The sequence below is a fragment of the Manis javanica genome, chromosome 6 (assembly GCF_040802235.1).
Source record: "Manis javanica isolate MJ-LG chromosome 6, MJ_LKY, whole genome shotgun sequence".
NCBI classification, from domain to species: Eukaryota; Metazoa; Chordata; class Mammalia; order Pholidota; family Manidae; genus Manis; species Manis javanica.
The window spans coordinates 218,587-235,308 of NC_133161.1; the positions used below are offsets into that span (position 1 = coordinate 218,587).

General features: G+C 42.1%; 1 protein-coding gene across 6 annotated transcripts in view; it reads left to right on the plus strand.

The window, feature by feature from the left end:
- NCAPG2 (non-SMC condensin II complex subunit G2) overlaps nucleotides 1-16,722 on the plus strand; it is a 63,698-nt gene that overhangs the window by 8,043 nt on the left and 38,933 nt on the right. For all 6 annotated transcript variants that reach the window (XR_005056290.2, XM_036999451.2, XM_073238118.1 and 3 more), the window contains 9 exons: nucleotides 50-238; nucleotides 624-738; nucleotides 2,561-2,715; nucleotides 4,390-4,524; nucleotides 6,861-6,955; nucleotides 8,023-8,092; nucleotides 10,441-10,527; nucleotides 12,757-12,852; nucleotides 13,458-13,583. Coding sequence is in view for 5 of the 6 variants with exons in the window: in XM_036999451.2 (XP_036855346.2) it covers nucleotides 50-238; nucleotides 624-738; nucleotides 2,561-2,715; nucleotides 4,390-4,524; nucleotides 6,861-6,955; nucleotides 8,023-8,092; nucleotides 10,441-10,527; nucleotides 12,757-12,852; nucleotides 13,458-13,583 (1,068 nt within the window). In the remaining variant the exon portion in view is untranslated. The remainder of the gene's footprint in view (nucleotides 1-49; nucleotides 239-623; nucleotides 739-2,560; nucleotides 2,716-4,389; nucleotides 4,525-6,860; nucleotides 6,956-8,022; nucleotides 8,093-10,440; nucleotides 10,528-12,756; nucleotides 12,853-13,457; nucleotides 13,584-16,722) is intronic.

The following is a 16,722-nucleotide window of genomic DNA, read 5'->3' on the forward strand; positions in this document are numbered from 1 at the left end:
GAATTAACTTTTTGTATCTGAAATGTAACATTTGCTATTTATTCTACAGAAAGATGCTTCTGACCCCTTCAACCTAAATGAGTTACTAGATGAATTATCAAGGAAACAGAAAGAAGAGCTATGGCAGAGGCTCAGGGATTTACTGACAGAGGTGTTGTTAGACAGCCCTGTGGAAGGATGGCACATGGTGGAGGCCCAGGGTGAAGACAATATGGAAATGGAACATGACTCACAAATGGTAATGTTGGTCATTCAAAAATAATATTTTTTCCTTTTGTTAAAAAATAATTGTTTATTGTGTATAATTGAATTTTAAGTTAAGAAAAAGTGTGAATTTCGAAGTCAAGAATATTAGAAGTCTGTTTACTCAGTTTTACCCTTTCCAGCCTCCCATTATTAATCTGATATTCAGTGTTGCTATTTGTTTGGGGCAGCTGGCTCATATTCAACTTTAATTCATTTTTTAGAATAAGCTGGTACATTTTATAAATTTAGTAACTTTTATATTTCTTTTAAAAACCGAATTGTAAGTGGGTGTGATTCGGGAAGAGCAGAGAGTTGCAGTCGGGACATGCAAGTTGGTTTAATTTGCTCATACTTTGATTTTTTTCATTTATATATAGAAAAAAAGCATGGAAATAATTTATGCAATCACATCAGTGATTCTTGCTTCTGTGTCTGTAATGGATGCAAGTGAGAACTACGAAGACTTGCTGGGATGCGCTGTTCTGTTAAACGGTGAGTCGGCTTTATTGTGAGGCAGAGCATCGAGAGGCGGGGCTTCTGAGAGACACTTGAGAGGCAGCCAGCAGGGAGGCAGGAGCAGGCGGTGGTGGGGCATGTCTTTGAGACCAGGCTTCCCTGTCAGCTAGAAAAGGAGCGATAGCATTCTTTTAAGGGCTGATTAAATAATCAGTTTAATTTAAGCCTTTGTAAATGCTTCAGGTGATAAATGCACATTACTGAGCAGTTAACTGCTGTTGTCTGCACACTTTTCAGAAAAGTCTTATTTGATTTAAGGACCAATGGTGAGAGCTTATTAAGGGAAAACACTCTGACTTTGAGTTTCTCAGCTGGTGATCACTGCCGGACAGCTCACTTCAACCAAGCATTTGTGATATTGAATCTTTTCCTTTAAATATGTTAGGAACATGACCTGAGGAATAATTGTTGACTCAGGGGAGTTTTACTGCACTAAGATTTATATCATGGTACTTTTCAAGTTTTAACCAAAGTGTAAAGGTGTAGTTATTAATTTAGGAGGAACAATAGTATGAATTAATGGGAATATCTGACTCTAGAATATTTACATAAAATTATTTTATAGTAAAAGATGTAAAAAGTAATTTTACGTGATAATTTTTAAGGAAGATCTCCCAAGTGCCCTTACCCCACTAAGTGCAGTAAGTCCCAGGTAACAAATTCTCCCATCTGGCCTTTTATTCTCAGTGCCACTTGGATGAATGTTTTATTCAGAATTCTTACATTGAAATTCAATGTTTTATTTAGAAGTTGAATCCAAATTTGAAAAAGGCTGTCGTGCTTTGAGACTGTTTCTACCAATTTGTTTACTTTCAGTCTCTGAATAACTTTCATAAAATGATTAGTGCTAATATTGTAGTTGTTCCCACTTCCCATTAATTTAGGAATTTTATATTAGTATAATGGCACTCAAATATCTATGGATTATGATTATGAGCACATTATTAGTATTTTAATTTAATTATTGAGCTTTTCTGTTAATAAATCACTGCAGTTTTTGTATAATATGAGCCAAAATTTGAGGCTGATTAACCTTAGAAATAAAACCCAGTTATTTGACCAGCAAAAGTGGGTGATTCAGGAACAGCAGAGAGTTGCAGTCGGGATGTGCAAGCAGGCGAAGCCACAGGTGGTGCAGCCAACAAAGGGGCGCAGGGGGAGGGCCGGGAGGGGCCTGTTGGGAAGAAAGTCCCCTGGAGAAAAGTGGGGCTCCCGGGTGACGGGGCCCCACTGGCCAAACGGCAGGGGTGGATTCCTGGTAGGAGGTGCCGCGCGCATCTTCCCCAGTGGGGCCTGTCCTTGGGGACCCTGCCTGGTGAGGATTCTCCACTGGGGTCCTGGGCATGGCCTTCTGGGGTGGGGAGGGCAGAGTTCACGGCTCCGCCTCAGTGGGGCCCCTTCATTGATTTTCACAAGGCCAACATATGGAGGGGCAGTTGTGGATCAGAGATTGTCAGGCCTGACCTGACTTAGTGGTAGGTGTGACCAGGGGGTCACAGTGCTTGCGTTAGGGTGGCCTCAGTGTCTGCCTTTTAAATTAGGGCTTTTGGCAATATTACCTCTCTCTCATTCTTCCAGTTCTAAAATTCTCTATTCTGTTGGATCTGCTTTTATAATAGTAGTAAAAAAATTTTAATTAATGTCATTTGTAGTCTATAAATAATGTGTATAAATCTTTGGCAAGTTAAATATGAATTAATACTTGCTTAACAAATCTCTGTAAGTCATAGTACTCTACAGCATTGAATCTGAGCTAATACTGATTCACTTTACTCTGACGATTACTGTGCTGTTTTAGGTATTTTATATGCATTGCCTGAATCTGCACGAAAGTTGCAAGGCTCCATTCAGGATCTGTGTGTCATGTGGTGGGAGAAAGGCCTGCCTTCCAGGGAAGATATGGGGAAGACGGCTTTCATCATGTTGCTGCGGAAGAGCCTCAAGACTAAAACGGTGGGTTGACTTCTTGAAGGACGTACATGTCTCTAAGTTAGGGATCAGGTTTGCCTGTGAGCGGTCTGACTGCAGTGGCTTCCCAGTCAGCGCTTCTTAGACCAAGATGCTGAGAGGAAGGCGGTCAGCGGGGTAGGGGCTCCCCGCTCCTGTGCGCAGGCTTTCTCCGTGCTCCTGGTGGTGGCCCTTGTCCTCCCTTGTCACTTCGTGGTCCCAAGGCGGCTCCTCACCTCCACTGCCACCTGTGAGTTCCAGGCAGGAGGGAAAGGCCAGTAGCAGCAAGGACCAGACCTTAGAAATTGTCAGCTTGTAGCCAGTAGCCAGAACTGTGTCCCATGGCCACATCTGTCCGCTGTAGATGGAGTTTTTAAAGGGACATGTCACCACTCCTAACAAAGGTGGGGGTCTTCTTAGTAGCGAAGAAGGGATCAGATACTGAGATGGGCAACAGGAGGTGTGGTCCCCTGAGAGGCAGGCCCCGTGGGATTGGATGAGGCTGCACGTGCGTGGTGAGGGACAGAGGGGCAGGAGCGGTCAGGTCCCGCCTGCTTCAGACCCACACTCAGAGCCACCCCCACCACACCTGTTGTGGACAGGACTGTGGCCAGTCCTGCCAGGCTGCTGACTAGGGAAGTTTGGATCGGGCCAACTGGCAGCATTTGAGAGTTGGATGTAATCTTTGGTACACAGTTCAGTAATCCAGAAAAAGAACAGTTATTTCCCCTGACGAAGACAACAGATACTTATGTACATCTTAGAAAACTGGGCAAATGAAGGAAAGCGAAAATGAGGAAGATAAAAGTCATCCATAATTGCACCACCCAAAGTGATCTTTGTTATTTTAGAGATGTTGAAGAATTTCTCTTTGACCCCCACTCCCACCCCCCCCAGCTTTAATTCCTTAAGACAGATTCCTGGAAATGAAATCTGTAGGTCAGTGGATTTGAATTTGGACCTCCTGATACATGTTGTCTGCAGCTTTCTAGAAGTTCTACTCACGCATGGTCCCACTGTCTGTGAGAGTCGGCTCTGTGGCCTCCAAGGTGCAGTCAGCTTTATGACAGAAGAGACACTTTAGGGCTGTGCCCTCAGCCAATTATCTGACTTGCCCTTCAAGTGACAGAAAAATCCTTGTTTGTGTCAGAATATATCCTTAAGCCATTGTTGGTTCATCTTTTTATAATCCATTTTCCTACTGTTTTGCTCAGCTGTTAAGACTATTTAAATCTTCCTAATGTTCTAGACCTGTGCTCTCCAGTACACTAGCCATTAGTCACATGGGCATTTAATATAAATTTAAACTTGAGGTAATTAAAAATCTGGCTCCCCTGTCCTACCAGGCCCATTGCATTTGCACTGGTGTGTGTGCAACTGGCTGCTGCCCTGGCAGGGCAGACTGAGAGAGAGGTCTGTGCTGTCACAGGGCTGCACAACAGTGCTGGGCGTCAGCACTTCTGCTCGCATTTACCTGTCTTATAGAAAAATGTTTTCCACAGCTACAAGTGTATTTGCAAATTTTAAATTTTAAAGTCTTTTCTGGTTTGTTATTGCTTCTTCCTCTTTGACAAATAATCTTTGCGTGTAATTATTTTTGATAAAAAATATTCTAGTCATTTTGAATTGTGACTTTACTGTTCGTTAATTCTAATGTCTTTTTTCCTGACGACCTCATAGGGTGCAGACATATGCCGGCTTTGGCATATTCACCAAGCTCTGTATTGTTTCGATTATGATTTGGAGGAAAGTAGAGAAATTAAAGACATGCTGCTTGAGTGCTTCATAAATGTAAACTATATCAAGAAGGAAGAAGTGAGTGGTGCTCCTTTTTTCGAGTGTTTGAAAACTGCTTTCTAATGGATGTTTTTCATAAGTTCATGTGTGGTTGTTTTTTGTATTGTGCTCAGGGTTTTACTGAAATAGGGCTCCGTTCTCAGAGCTGTTATATTTGTTGCACATCATTTTTACTGCATGGCTGTATTAAACATTTTATAAGTCATTGCTTATTTCGTCATTAAACCACATAATTGCAGGTGGCTGTGTGAATCCTGGGGAACCATGATTGCATTTTAAATAAAGAATGATTAAAAATAAGGTTGAGAAAGCACTTCCCCATGGATCAGATCTGACCTTCTGCCCTAATTCCAGGTTAATTGGCATAAACTCAAAACTTCCATCACACAGTACTTTTTATTTTTCTCCTGCCCATCCACTAACTCCCACTGCTAACTGTCCATTCTGCTGGTCCCTCCCCCATATGGCTACTGAGCACATGGAATTTTGCCTGAAGAGGAAAATCCAGTCTTAAAGCTTAGTAAGAAAAAAGAATGTAAGATATCTCAATTCTCCCGTATTACAATGCCTAAGTGATAATGTTTTGGATAGTGGCCTGCATGTTCATATCATTGTCATTGCTGCTTCTGACCTTCCTCCACGAGGCTGCTAGGGAGTCCCGATCACAGAGTGGCTGCATTGCTGTTGGACAGCGCAGAGCTGTTGTCTTTGGGGTCTTCTGTAGTCGTGTATGGAACACTGACCATATTCCCATGCTAGGGATGTAGAGAAGAAGTTTCTTATAATTACAGAATGTAGAATATAGCCTTTGTTTTTTATTCTGGTAGCCTAGCAGATGTATATCTGAGGCAAAAGGAGGGAGTTTTCACTCCCTGTGGGGTAGGTGGGGAAGAATTCCTAGGGAGGAAGATGAACACCTGCGGCCTGTAAATATCTGTACGAGGTCAGCTCGTCAGTGGGAGACACGGGGTTTGAACCTGATTTGCCTGCTGCCCAGGGTGCTGTCTCTAGCCAGCTAGGTTCCAGGGCCATATGTGATTGCTGACCGTCCTGACCAAGACCTTCAGCACCTCAGGGTCAGATCTCTGTTGGTCCAACCGATGGTGGTAGCCTTGGTCAGAGTCCTTGGGAGCTCAACTTTCTTCTGTGAAATAGGAACCAACAGCTGTGCCCTTGGGATTTCTGAGGAGCACTGAGCTGATGAGTGAAGGACCTTTAGCCCAGCACCTGGCAGGTGTGTGTCTGACTGCTGATGCCATTCTCGTTGGCAAAGATGCTGATGGAGGGCCAGTGCCCTTGGGACCTCCAGGATTGTTAAGAAAGTTGGGGAGAGTAATGAAGCTAAGAGCAGTTTCAGATAAATGAGCTTTATTTATATTGACTTATGCACAGTGGTTGATGAACTGTCCTTGTTTAACATGTATATGTGTACAAGTATAGACGCAAATATACCTCTGTATGTTAAAGCTTCCCATTTTTTTTAACTTGTGCTCTTTTGAATTTAGGATACCTGAACTTAACTTCCTAATCAGTTATTAATTTTGTCAGCCAGTTTCCAGTCATTCTGGGTAAACAGCAAATATTTTGCACTCTACTCTCAAGTCACTTCTGCTTGTATGAAGTGTGCTGCATGTCTTTTGGGTTCCAGAGGCGGTAGTGATATGCTGGTAGTGAAGTCTTGGTAGATATGTTTTATGCACTCCCAAGACTATATATTGTATTCTTGCTTTTTAGGTTCATATATGTAATCTAATAGCATGCATGTAAATTATCATTACATGATATGTACATGACATTTATAACTTGGGGACTATATGTGTTTGAAAACTCTAGCCTGGCAAATATTTACCCTCTTAACTTTATCAGTCCTGTTTTGTCTTTTATAAAAGATGAAATGAACTCATGTTCAATTCCATTCTATCCCTAAATGCTAGATTTCAAGCACTCTTTGATTTTAGGTTATGTAGACACATACGAAAGAGCCAGAAAGAAATGTTTATGGACCATTTAAGGTACTGCCAGGCAGCATGGTGCATTTGTGCTCCTGTGTCCAGCAGGGAGGGAGCCCAGTGGTGTCTGCTGCTAGACCCTCTGCCGGGCATCCCACCCTGGCCCTGCTGTCTGGGTCTGTCGTCCCAGGGCTTCTACCGCATCTGCCACAGGGGCTGCCTCTCAACCTGAGCGCCTTCCCCTGCATAACTCCAGTGTACAGATTCTTGGTTATAGTTACGTGGGCTTCCTTTAGGCATAACGAACAGTGGTATTACTGAACATCCAAAGAATTGTTTGTGTTTGGTTTTGGGAACGTTTCCTTGTTTACAGTGTAACACTATGCCCTATTTTATTACTTACAGGGAAGAAGATTTCTTAGTTCCCTCTTCAACTGGAATATAAATTTCATTAAAATGATCCACGGGACCATTAAGAACCAGTTACAGGGGTTACAGAAGTAAGTATAAAAGACAGTATTTTGTGCTGTCTTAATTTGGGTTTGAAAGATTTTATTTGACTTTTAAGTTATAATAATGTATTAAAAACTTTATTAAATTTTGAATTTGTTAAAATTCTCTCTTAAATTATATAATTTATTGTGTACTATTGTCTTGCTAGATAGTTTTTCCCTACATTGAAAACCATTCTTGTTCAGTAATGATACTGAAATTAAGATTTTAACTTGTGGTAGTCCTTTAAATTGTCAAATCACTTAACAGTTAAAGTTAAATCTCAGCCTCGTCACAGTAAAGCCTGTCCCTCACCCTTCTGGTACTGTTTGAACATGGGTCTGCTCTCTGGTGTACTGTGGCCTGACGTGGTCAGTGGGAGAAATGCTGCAGGTGAGAGGCCAGGGTGCGCTCTCCGGCCAGGGCTCCGCCCAGCAGACGCTTGTCAGGCACAGGACCGAGCGCTTAGTCTGTGCTTTAAAGTCCAAGCCTCAAGCTCTGGAGGTAGCCTTGCTCACTAAATTTCCTTCAGTCAGGCAGCTGTGTAAGCACTGAGCTGGGACTTGATTCCGTACCTCTAATCACAAAGGCCCTGCCGTTGACTACCACTGTTTACTCAGCTTTCCTCATTTGCAGAATATTTGGGTTGAATCAATAGAATTTCTAAACTATGGTTCTAAAATTAACTCTGGTATTTTCAGGTTCCCTTTACCTAAAGGACTTAGTAGCCTGGAAAGTCCAAAATTGACTCCAAGTCAAAAAATTTATATATAAATGCTTTTTCACTTAAGAATTTGGTTCTGGGCTTATGTTCTCAGTTTCACAGAAGACTGTAAAGTTCTGGGGTAGCTCTGGTTGAGAAAAAAGAGAAAGTTTGATACTATATTGTACTTCTTGGACTTTTTCCATTGTCTACTTTCTGCCACAGGTGGATAACATGTCTACAGATAGTTGTCAAAGTACTAGGCTAAAACCAAGTTTCTCCTTCCCTAGACTAGGAGAGCATCTGGAATGATACACATTAAAAGTACAGTTCAAATGAGCCTGCATTAAATTACTTGATTTTTTTCAATAGATCTTTGATGGTACACATTGCAGACATTTATTTCAGAGCTTGGAAAAAGTCTTCAGGGATAATATTGGAGGTATTTTCTTTTCATTTTATTAAAAATGTTAACATTCGCTTTCATTGTATTTTAGTTTCTGAGTAAGTAGTCATGGAAGGGTCCCTTAAGCCCTCTGTGGTGCTGTCAGGGTGCAGCCCAGGATGGGACTGATAGAGACACATGTCTCCGTCTTCTGCCCGTGGGAGTGCAGCCGTGAGTCCTGCCCTGCCCTGAGACGTACGGCTGGAGTGAAGTCAGGACTCACCCCTCATTTTGGCATCTGTAGACATGCTCTGTCACGCAGGCACAGCAGCTGACTTTTGAAACATGACCGATCTGTATTGAGATATGCTGTAAATGTATGAAACACCATATTTTGAAGACTTTGTGTGGAGAAAGAAGAATGTAAAATATCTCATGAATGTTTTTTAAAAATACTGCTTGCATGTTTGAAATGATAGTGTTCTGGATATACTGGGCTAAACAAAATATTACGATAATTTTATCTTTTTTTTTTCCTGTTTTTTGTGGCCACTGAACAATTTTAAATGGCATTCATGGCTTGAGTTGTTTCAGTTGGACAAAGCTTTGTGGGAACCTCAAGCCACTTCTTTTAGTTACATTATTTTTGTGAATTTAAAGACATTTGTTTTGAATATGGCTAATGTATAATGACTGCATAATATCTGTATTACAAAGATATGGCTACATAACTAACAAACACAAACATTCAAAGACCCTTTTGGAGAAAATCAAAAGAAAGTTTGATATCCCTGTGTTTTTCTCATACTAAGTTCTCAAATGTGTTTTCTTTCCCTCTGAGAGTAAAATACTTAACTCTAGTCACAAAGGGGTCTTTCCTCTGAGGAGCAGGTCCTGAACTGGTGGGTGGGGGTGGGATAGCTGGTGTTGGGAGTTTGTTTCTGACCACCCTGCTCCCCTTCCAGCTCAAGCTTGGTCTATGTGCCGGGGTTTGTCACTGACTTCTGTCACTCAAGTTACCCTGATGACAACTTCTAGGGTAGTTTTATGATGTGTAATTTTTTTGGGTAGAGGGCAAAACCAGGAGATTGTTATGCGTTTTTTGCATTGTTTTATGATTGCATGAAGCTTGTTGTAGGAACAGTATCCCTGTTCTACAATAGTGGTTTAGAAAATAGGAGTTTGTAATTTGAAACATGGCTTTTTGACTAGATTTCTACTAAATTTGTACCAGCACTCTGTACTCAGGCTTCCTCCCTCCAAGTTTTTAAAGCAAGTTCCAGGCATGACATCTCATTTCATTGTGCTTTAGTGTGCTCATATGCATCTCTAAAATATATGGTTATAAAACGCCATATTCATACTTAACAAAATTAACAATAATTCCTGGGTACTTTTAAAAATAATTGGGCCATATTTAAATTCCTCTGCTTTTTTTTCAAAAGTGCCCTTTTACAGTTTTTTGGAATTGGGATGCAGCAAGTCTTGCATGGTGTCTGCTTGCTGCAGCATTTAAATCTTGCAAAGTACCCTCCCTCCCTCCGTCCCTCCTTTTCTGCTTTTAAAATCTATGCTGTCACTGTGTTGAAGAAACTGGGTCTGTGTCTTATAAAATGGCCATTTGCTGGTAATTATCTCTGCAGGCTCAACCTGTGTGGCACAATTACTTGATAGGTAGTGCCGTGTGTTTCCTATTTCATGGCAAGTATGGGGTGTGCCCTTCCGTGTGGAGTGATGCTGAAATTATTAGTGGCTTCAGGTGAAGGAAATATTTTCAGAGATAATGGAGAAGGGGTTAATAGCAGCAAGCTTTCCGTATATTTTGCACTGAAGCCATGAAATCTAGATGCAGGGGCACAGAGTACAGGGTAGCAGACCACTGGGGATTTGGGCTGCTTCTGGGATTGGCCTTGCTTAGTCACCCAGCTCAGGAGGATGGTCAGATGCCTGGGTTAATGGAGGAGCTTCACTTACCACTAACGGCCTGTCCCTCTCCTTGGCGGTCTGAAAGGTCTTATTTCAGTCATTTTGAGGTCCTGGCCCCCATCTTAGGGGCCGTCAGTGTCAGTTTAAGGGAGGCTCTTGAGACAGACCCATTCTTCTGGGCTACTGGGGTCAGGATGACTTAGTGGAGGGGGCTCCCAGGCCTTACACAGTCTCAAAACAGCCTTGACTGGCAGGGTGAGGTCTGTCCTTCCATTTAGCACAAATTTGGTATTTCATCAAATTAGAAGAAACAAGGTACTAAAGCTGAAGGAGTTGTAAGAGTTGTAGATTTAAACTGGAAAGCTCAGAGGAGAGGGTCACATCCTCCTCATGGGGCAGAAGATGGATGGGTCGGACCCTTTCTGTGCTCACACTGCCCGCCCTGCCATCCGTGGGAGGGCACCCACTTATTATTCCAGACAATTGAAAACGCTTGCATCCAGGACTTCATGTACCATGGGATCCACCTTCCGAGGAGGTCTCCAGTGCACACCAAAGTGCGAGAGGTGAGCAGGACACAAGAGCACTGGTCGTGCATCTTTAATAATGCGCCACCTGTGTTTTTAGACAGTTGCCTTTAATCAGTGTAAAAGTCAGGCTTTCCCAGGCACCCATTAAAGGATTTTTCAGTCTTGATATTCGGTATCTATTGCCATAACAGGAAAGAAAGTCAGAACCTTAGTCAGACAATCTTTAATTCTTTGACATAAAAATGTCCAGAATCATTACTTTCTAACTGCGACTACCACTTGTTAAAAAGATATCTGAGATTATTTTTATTATTTAGTATATTAAATTTCCATTTTGGTGTACTCTAAACCAAGTGAAATAAATGTTCTAATAGTTTCTCTTCATAAGATTTTGTATTTGAAAGAATCTCGGTATTGGGTATGAATTTTATCCTCATATTGTGAATGGTCTGACTAAATAAGGCTTCCATATCAGCACCATTATCACAGTGCCAGGTAGCTGGTGGTCACGGCCCTGGCCGGACTTGGAGACTCAGTTCTGTGTGTTACTTGGCACCGTGGTGTCTGTCTTGTTTGTGGACTGTTAGTGTTGGTGGTTGTGTGTCAAGAAGCTAAGTGAACAATGGCTGCCTTTTTTACTTTTGTTTAGTGAAATCTCTATTACTTGTAGAATGCTAATAAACTGGTCAAGTTTGAGTGGATAAGAAAACAGTTCATTCTGTTAATGACTGGGTCTGAATTAAAGAGCCCAGAGACGCACTCATCCAGTTGCCCCCGAGCCCCAGCCCCACACAGTTCCAGTGTGGCTTCATTTAGTTGTAGATCGGTTTGGGTCATTTATTTCACATATGATTTGATGTTTTAGGTTCTATTTCATAAAGAATGGCATCATGTCAAACTGTGCAAATCTGTGACATAGTTCCTTTAGTCTTGGAACCACCTAACCACTTTTTTCATACCCTGTTTTTGCTGTGGTAGCCTGAGTAATTAAGATACTGTAAGCATAGATACCACTATTTGGTAAACATGGGAAAATGCACAGAAAGAATAAAAGGAAGTATATCAGATTTCACTTTTCAAATGGAAATGTGCTCTTGGATTCCAAGTAATTGTTAGCCTTGCTTATAACACATTATAGCTTCTTCCTCAAATCCTTTTTTTTTTGATAAACATCATATTTATACAATAAATCATTGCTGAAAAAAGCTTCAGGAAATGCTTTACAAGTCATTTGAAAGTAAAAATCCCCATATTGTTGATGCACATCTTCTAAAATTAGATAGTAGTAATGGTTGTACAACTCTGAATATACTAAGACCCACTGAATTGTCTACTTTAAAAGAGTGAACTTCTGCAGGATGTGAATCGTTATCTCGATAAAGTGTTTAAAAGTTTTTCTATGCAGTGAATATACCATTGATACCAAAACTTGACAATATTATACACAAAAAACAAACCATAGACTACTACCACTTACCATCAGCAATAAAAACTCCTAAATAAAGAATGAACAAATAGAAAAATAATCCCCAGACTGTAGTTCTTTTAGGGTAAAGTTGATCCAAGTTCACTTTTAAAGTATAACCTATTATTTTATCTGTTTAATTTTTTAATTTTTCTATTTTTCACTAATAGAATTTTAGTTCCAAGAGTTGTGGATTAAGGAAGCAAAGCAAAATTGTTGGGGAAGGAGTCTGCAACGGGCCATGGGGAGGTCCTGGCTTGTGCAGAAGGGAAGTGGGCAATGGCGGGAGTGGGTATTAAGGACGGCCTGCTTCTGACCCTTCACGAGTGCTGGGAAGGAGTTGGTGTATGAAGGATCTCAAGTGATGACACCTGTTTGGAGATGTGCCCTTATTGGTTCTTATAGCAAAAAAGAGTTGCAGCCAGCACACTTCAGAGCCAGGACAGGCTACAGAACCTGCCAAGCGACCCCTCCATGCTCTCCTTTCCCATTTTACCCTGAAGGTCAGAAGTTTATGAGGCTGTGTGGTTGTTGGTAGAAGCGTGGAAGTGAGGTCCAAACACCCTCACAGCCCAGGGTGCCGCTCCTTATCTCGCCAAGGCCTATTTCATGTGGTTGGCCATGTCCGGTGCTGTGTGTGCCTGCGGTGGTTCCCTCTAGGAAGGACTGTCAGAACTTGGGGGCACACAGGCCTGTTCGGTGGTGAGAACAATCTGTTCCCTGTTGGTTTTTCTAAGTAGGATTTTAAATGCTTTTTTAAAACAACAATAGTACCTTTCTTTTCTTGTCCTGGTTGTCAGGTGCTGAGTTATTTTCACCGTCAGAAGAAAGTACGGCAGGGAGTGGAGGAGATGCTTTGCAGGTTATACAAGCCCATCCTCTGGAGAGGATTGAAGGTTTAACTCTAACCCTTCCGTGTGTGTTTACAGTGCCAGCTGTGCTGTTGAATTTGGCGTACTCTGATCCAGAATTGCAACAAAGCAGCAAAAATAAGACTGGGGCTGGAGGCTTGGTGACAAATGTTTTACTTTTATTAAAAGCATTTCTTAGGCCCATTAAACTGGGAATCAAATGGATTTAGTGCTGACTACACATTTGGAAAGAGCGTGGTCATGCTGTCAGCCAGCAGAGGTGGGAGGCTGTAGAGCTTGCTGCCATCCTGGTGACCAGGACAAGATTGCAGCATTCTGAGGAGTAAATTTCAATGCAGGCAGGTCTGGTGTGGGTGATAGGATATGGTCACTCTTAATGACACAAGGTGGGCTTTGAAGCAAGACTGTGGATTGAACTCTCAGTTCAGTGTTGACAGATACTGACATTGTGCTGAGAGTTCAGCTTAGCTGAGTAAAGGTCTCACATGCTTGCTCACCTGAAATGTTACCATCACCTTTACTTTGTAAATAAGTCTGTTTGAGGGGCTAGGAGCAGTACTTTACTCCTATATGGAACCCTTCGATTGTCATCTCTTTGGTTCTGAAACACTCTTCTTTCATCTTTGCAGGCAAGAAACTCGGAAGTCCGGTCAAACGCTGCCCTGTTGTTCATTGAAGCATTTCCTATTAGGGATCCAAACTTTAATGCCATTGAAATGGATAGTGAAATTCAGAAACAGTTTGAAGAACTCTATGTACGTATTCCATGTGGTCAAGCTTCCTGTGACCTCAGCTCTGTCTGCGCCTGGTGCGCATCCTGGCCCTCCCCCTGTTACTGCCTGTGTGCTGCCCCTTGACGGCAAGCTTTGTAGATCTTGGCTTTCTTCAAGTAAATACATTCTGTCCTTGGGGCCTTCTGTGACCTCACGGACCAAGTGTCCTTTCCTCTTCCCCTTCGTCTCCTTTGGGATGCCTCACTACAGTTAAGTGTTTCACGTGTATCCTTGCCTTAGCAGAAGGGCAGTATAATGTGGTCAAAACAGATGCCTGGGTTTGAGTCCACCTCTCAGGTGATAGCTGAGTGACAGGTGGGTCCCTAGCTTTTCCATGTGTTTATGAATGGGGAGACACTGTCTGTTGTGAATGACAAACACTGTCTGTTGTGACTGTATGTGAGTGACAAACACTGTTTATAGTTTAAGGCAGGCCTACAAATAAGGCCTGTCACAACTGATTTTTTTTTCAGACAACAGACTCTTTAAATGAAATGTTAGGACACTACAATGTGTTACTTATTTCAAAGGGGTGTTATGGGTCTTCTTCGTCTACCTGGAGAGCACCAACCTCTGCTTGTTCACATTCTCTTATGTTTGCAAGTCTTCCCAACAAGCTAAAAAATGTTATTTATTTTCCTAGTCAGTAGAATAAGCCTCAGGAAGTGGCAGCAGCCTGCCTGGTCACACGGCTGCGGGGGCCCCCCGAGAGTGCTTCCTTTTGTTTTTTCCTGACTCATGAAATACCTTGGACAGGCAGAAAGTTAGAAGGATAGTGTTATGAGTATGTGTATGCTCCTCATACACTCTCACCTACATTGTAGGAGAAAATGTTGCTAGGCAAACCAAAAGTAGATTTTGGTAGTTTTTAGTCAAAAAACTATAAAAAACTTCTGCTCTTTTTAAGTCCAGTGTCCCAATCTATGGCCACGTTTGTGTTGCCTGAATGTGTGTGTCTGCACTTGGGTGATGTGGGTGCAACCACGACGTGCTGCTCGTCCCGCTCTGGCACCGCATCTGTGGTTCTGCTGGGGGAGCCTGGCCCCAGGTGCTCCTGCCCTGGATGTGCGTGAGTAGGTCTCAGGAGCGGCCTGCCGGGAGGTGGCAGACACAGTGAGGGCATGACTCACATTTTGTTGTGAATTCCAGCTCCCACTAAATAAATCAAACCATTTAACCTCTCTCCAGTCCTGTTTCTTTTTTAAAATTAGAAATAATTTATAGGATTGTGACAAGGTGTCAATGAAAAATTGTATATAAAACATTTTGCTCCATCCCTAGCCCTAGGATGACAGTGGTTATTATTGTCCATAGGAACATAAACATACATAAAGTGATATGATTGTTTAGTAGGTATTAGGGACATACTGGTGAATCCTGTGTATCTTGTACTAGGTACTGAAGTGAATTTCCAGACGTAAGTACTTAATTACAAAGTGAAAGGAGTATAGGGTGGTGTTCGATCTCTTAGAATGTAGGTGTCAATTACTTGACGTCTTGGATATGCTTAGAATTTTGGCTAATAAGTCAATAGTGTAACTCAATCTCTTTCTATTCCATTAAAATCCTTCAAATTATATTATTTGTAAATTGAAGGAATCTTACTGTGAGAATCCCATAGTTGGCAGGAGTGTCATATGAAAAAAATATTTCCCAGATACGAAGGTTAATGGATTTTTAGCAATTGTGTCACATGTACATGTTAATAAGTTTAAGAGGCAGGATCTATGAAATGATTATTTTACAGTGAAGAAACATTACACATAGGAATGGCAGATTCTTTTTTTTCCTAATAAATACCTTAAAGAGATGCTACATCTTCGCTAGAATCAAAGGAACTTGACCACATTAAGATTGGAACACAGAGTAATCTATATTCAGATTAATGATCATGAGCTTTTAAATAATAATACAAAAAATAATTATTAAATGCTATCCTATTTGAATTTAGAGGAAGAAAAAGTTGAAGTCAGTTAAATGTTTTTTTCAGAATAAGAAACATTAAATTCTAAATCATTCCTCGAGTTAAAGAATAGATTTTTAAAAATACTGATGTACAGTTTTTTAAAATTATATATTTCTTGGTGGAAATAGGTTTTAGGTAGCAAAATTCCATCAGACCCGTAAAAATGAGGTGTCACTATATAAACAGACTTTAAGAGACTTTTTAGAATTAAAGACAACAATGATGAAGTTTCCACTCTAAGTCTGTGCTTAAGATGGAAATGTAATCGGGAGAGGCTCGAATGTACACGGCGCAGCCTGCGGGTGCCCCGAGCCACTCCAGGGCAGGACCTGCGCTTACCTGGGAATGGCGGGGGCCTGCAGGACACCTGCAGGGTGTCCTGGAGGGCAGTGCTTCTTCGCGTCCGAATCCCAACATGTTCTTTATTTTTACCTAACAATTTATAGTTTGACCAGGTAGAGAGTTCTATGTCCAAAATAATTTTTTTTCCCAAGGATTTTCAAAACACTGTATTTTCTGTCATCGAGGGTTTCTGAACTTGAATGTTGTGTTTCCCTATCTTTTGGTTTCCCCCCTCGGCTGGTACACCCTAAACATGTTTTCCCCCTTCCCGAGTTCAGCTTTTCTGGGTCCATCTGGGAGGCACTGCCTCCCCCACAAAAGGCACGCGGAAGGGCGGCCTCCGGGAGGGCCCGTCAGCGGCGCTGTCGGTTCGTGGCCATGTGGCCACGGATGCTCCACCTGCCGCCGGGGGTGCAGGAGCAGCAATGGACGCCAAAATTCGAGTTGTGTGTTATGTTCGTGCGTCACAACATACTCTCGGTGGTTTTCAGCCGTTCTTAAGCACTGCGGACCGTGCAAGGACAGGAACGGACAGATTCTGCCTGCAGGTTGCTGAGAGTTCATGGCCCGTTGGTTCAGGTCCTGAGTAAATGGATCTGAGTCTTTCATGGGGATCAATAAAGACGAAGTCCGATAAAGAGCATGACGTCCTGGCACCCTCCATGCACCCTGACCGTTCTCTCATACTTTTTGCTCTGCTACTCATTTCCACACCTGAATAGTGTGCAGACTCTTCTTAAGGTGAATTGAAGCCTTGTGAATGTCTAGATGGAGTGACTCCTCCCGTAGGAAACAGTGCCGTTGTTTAGAGTG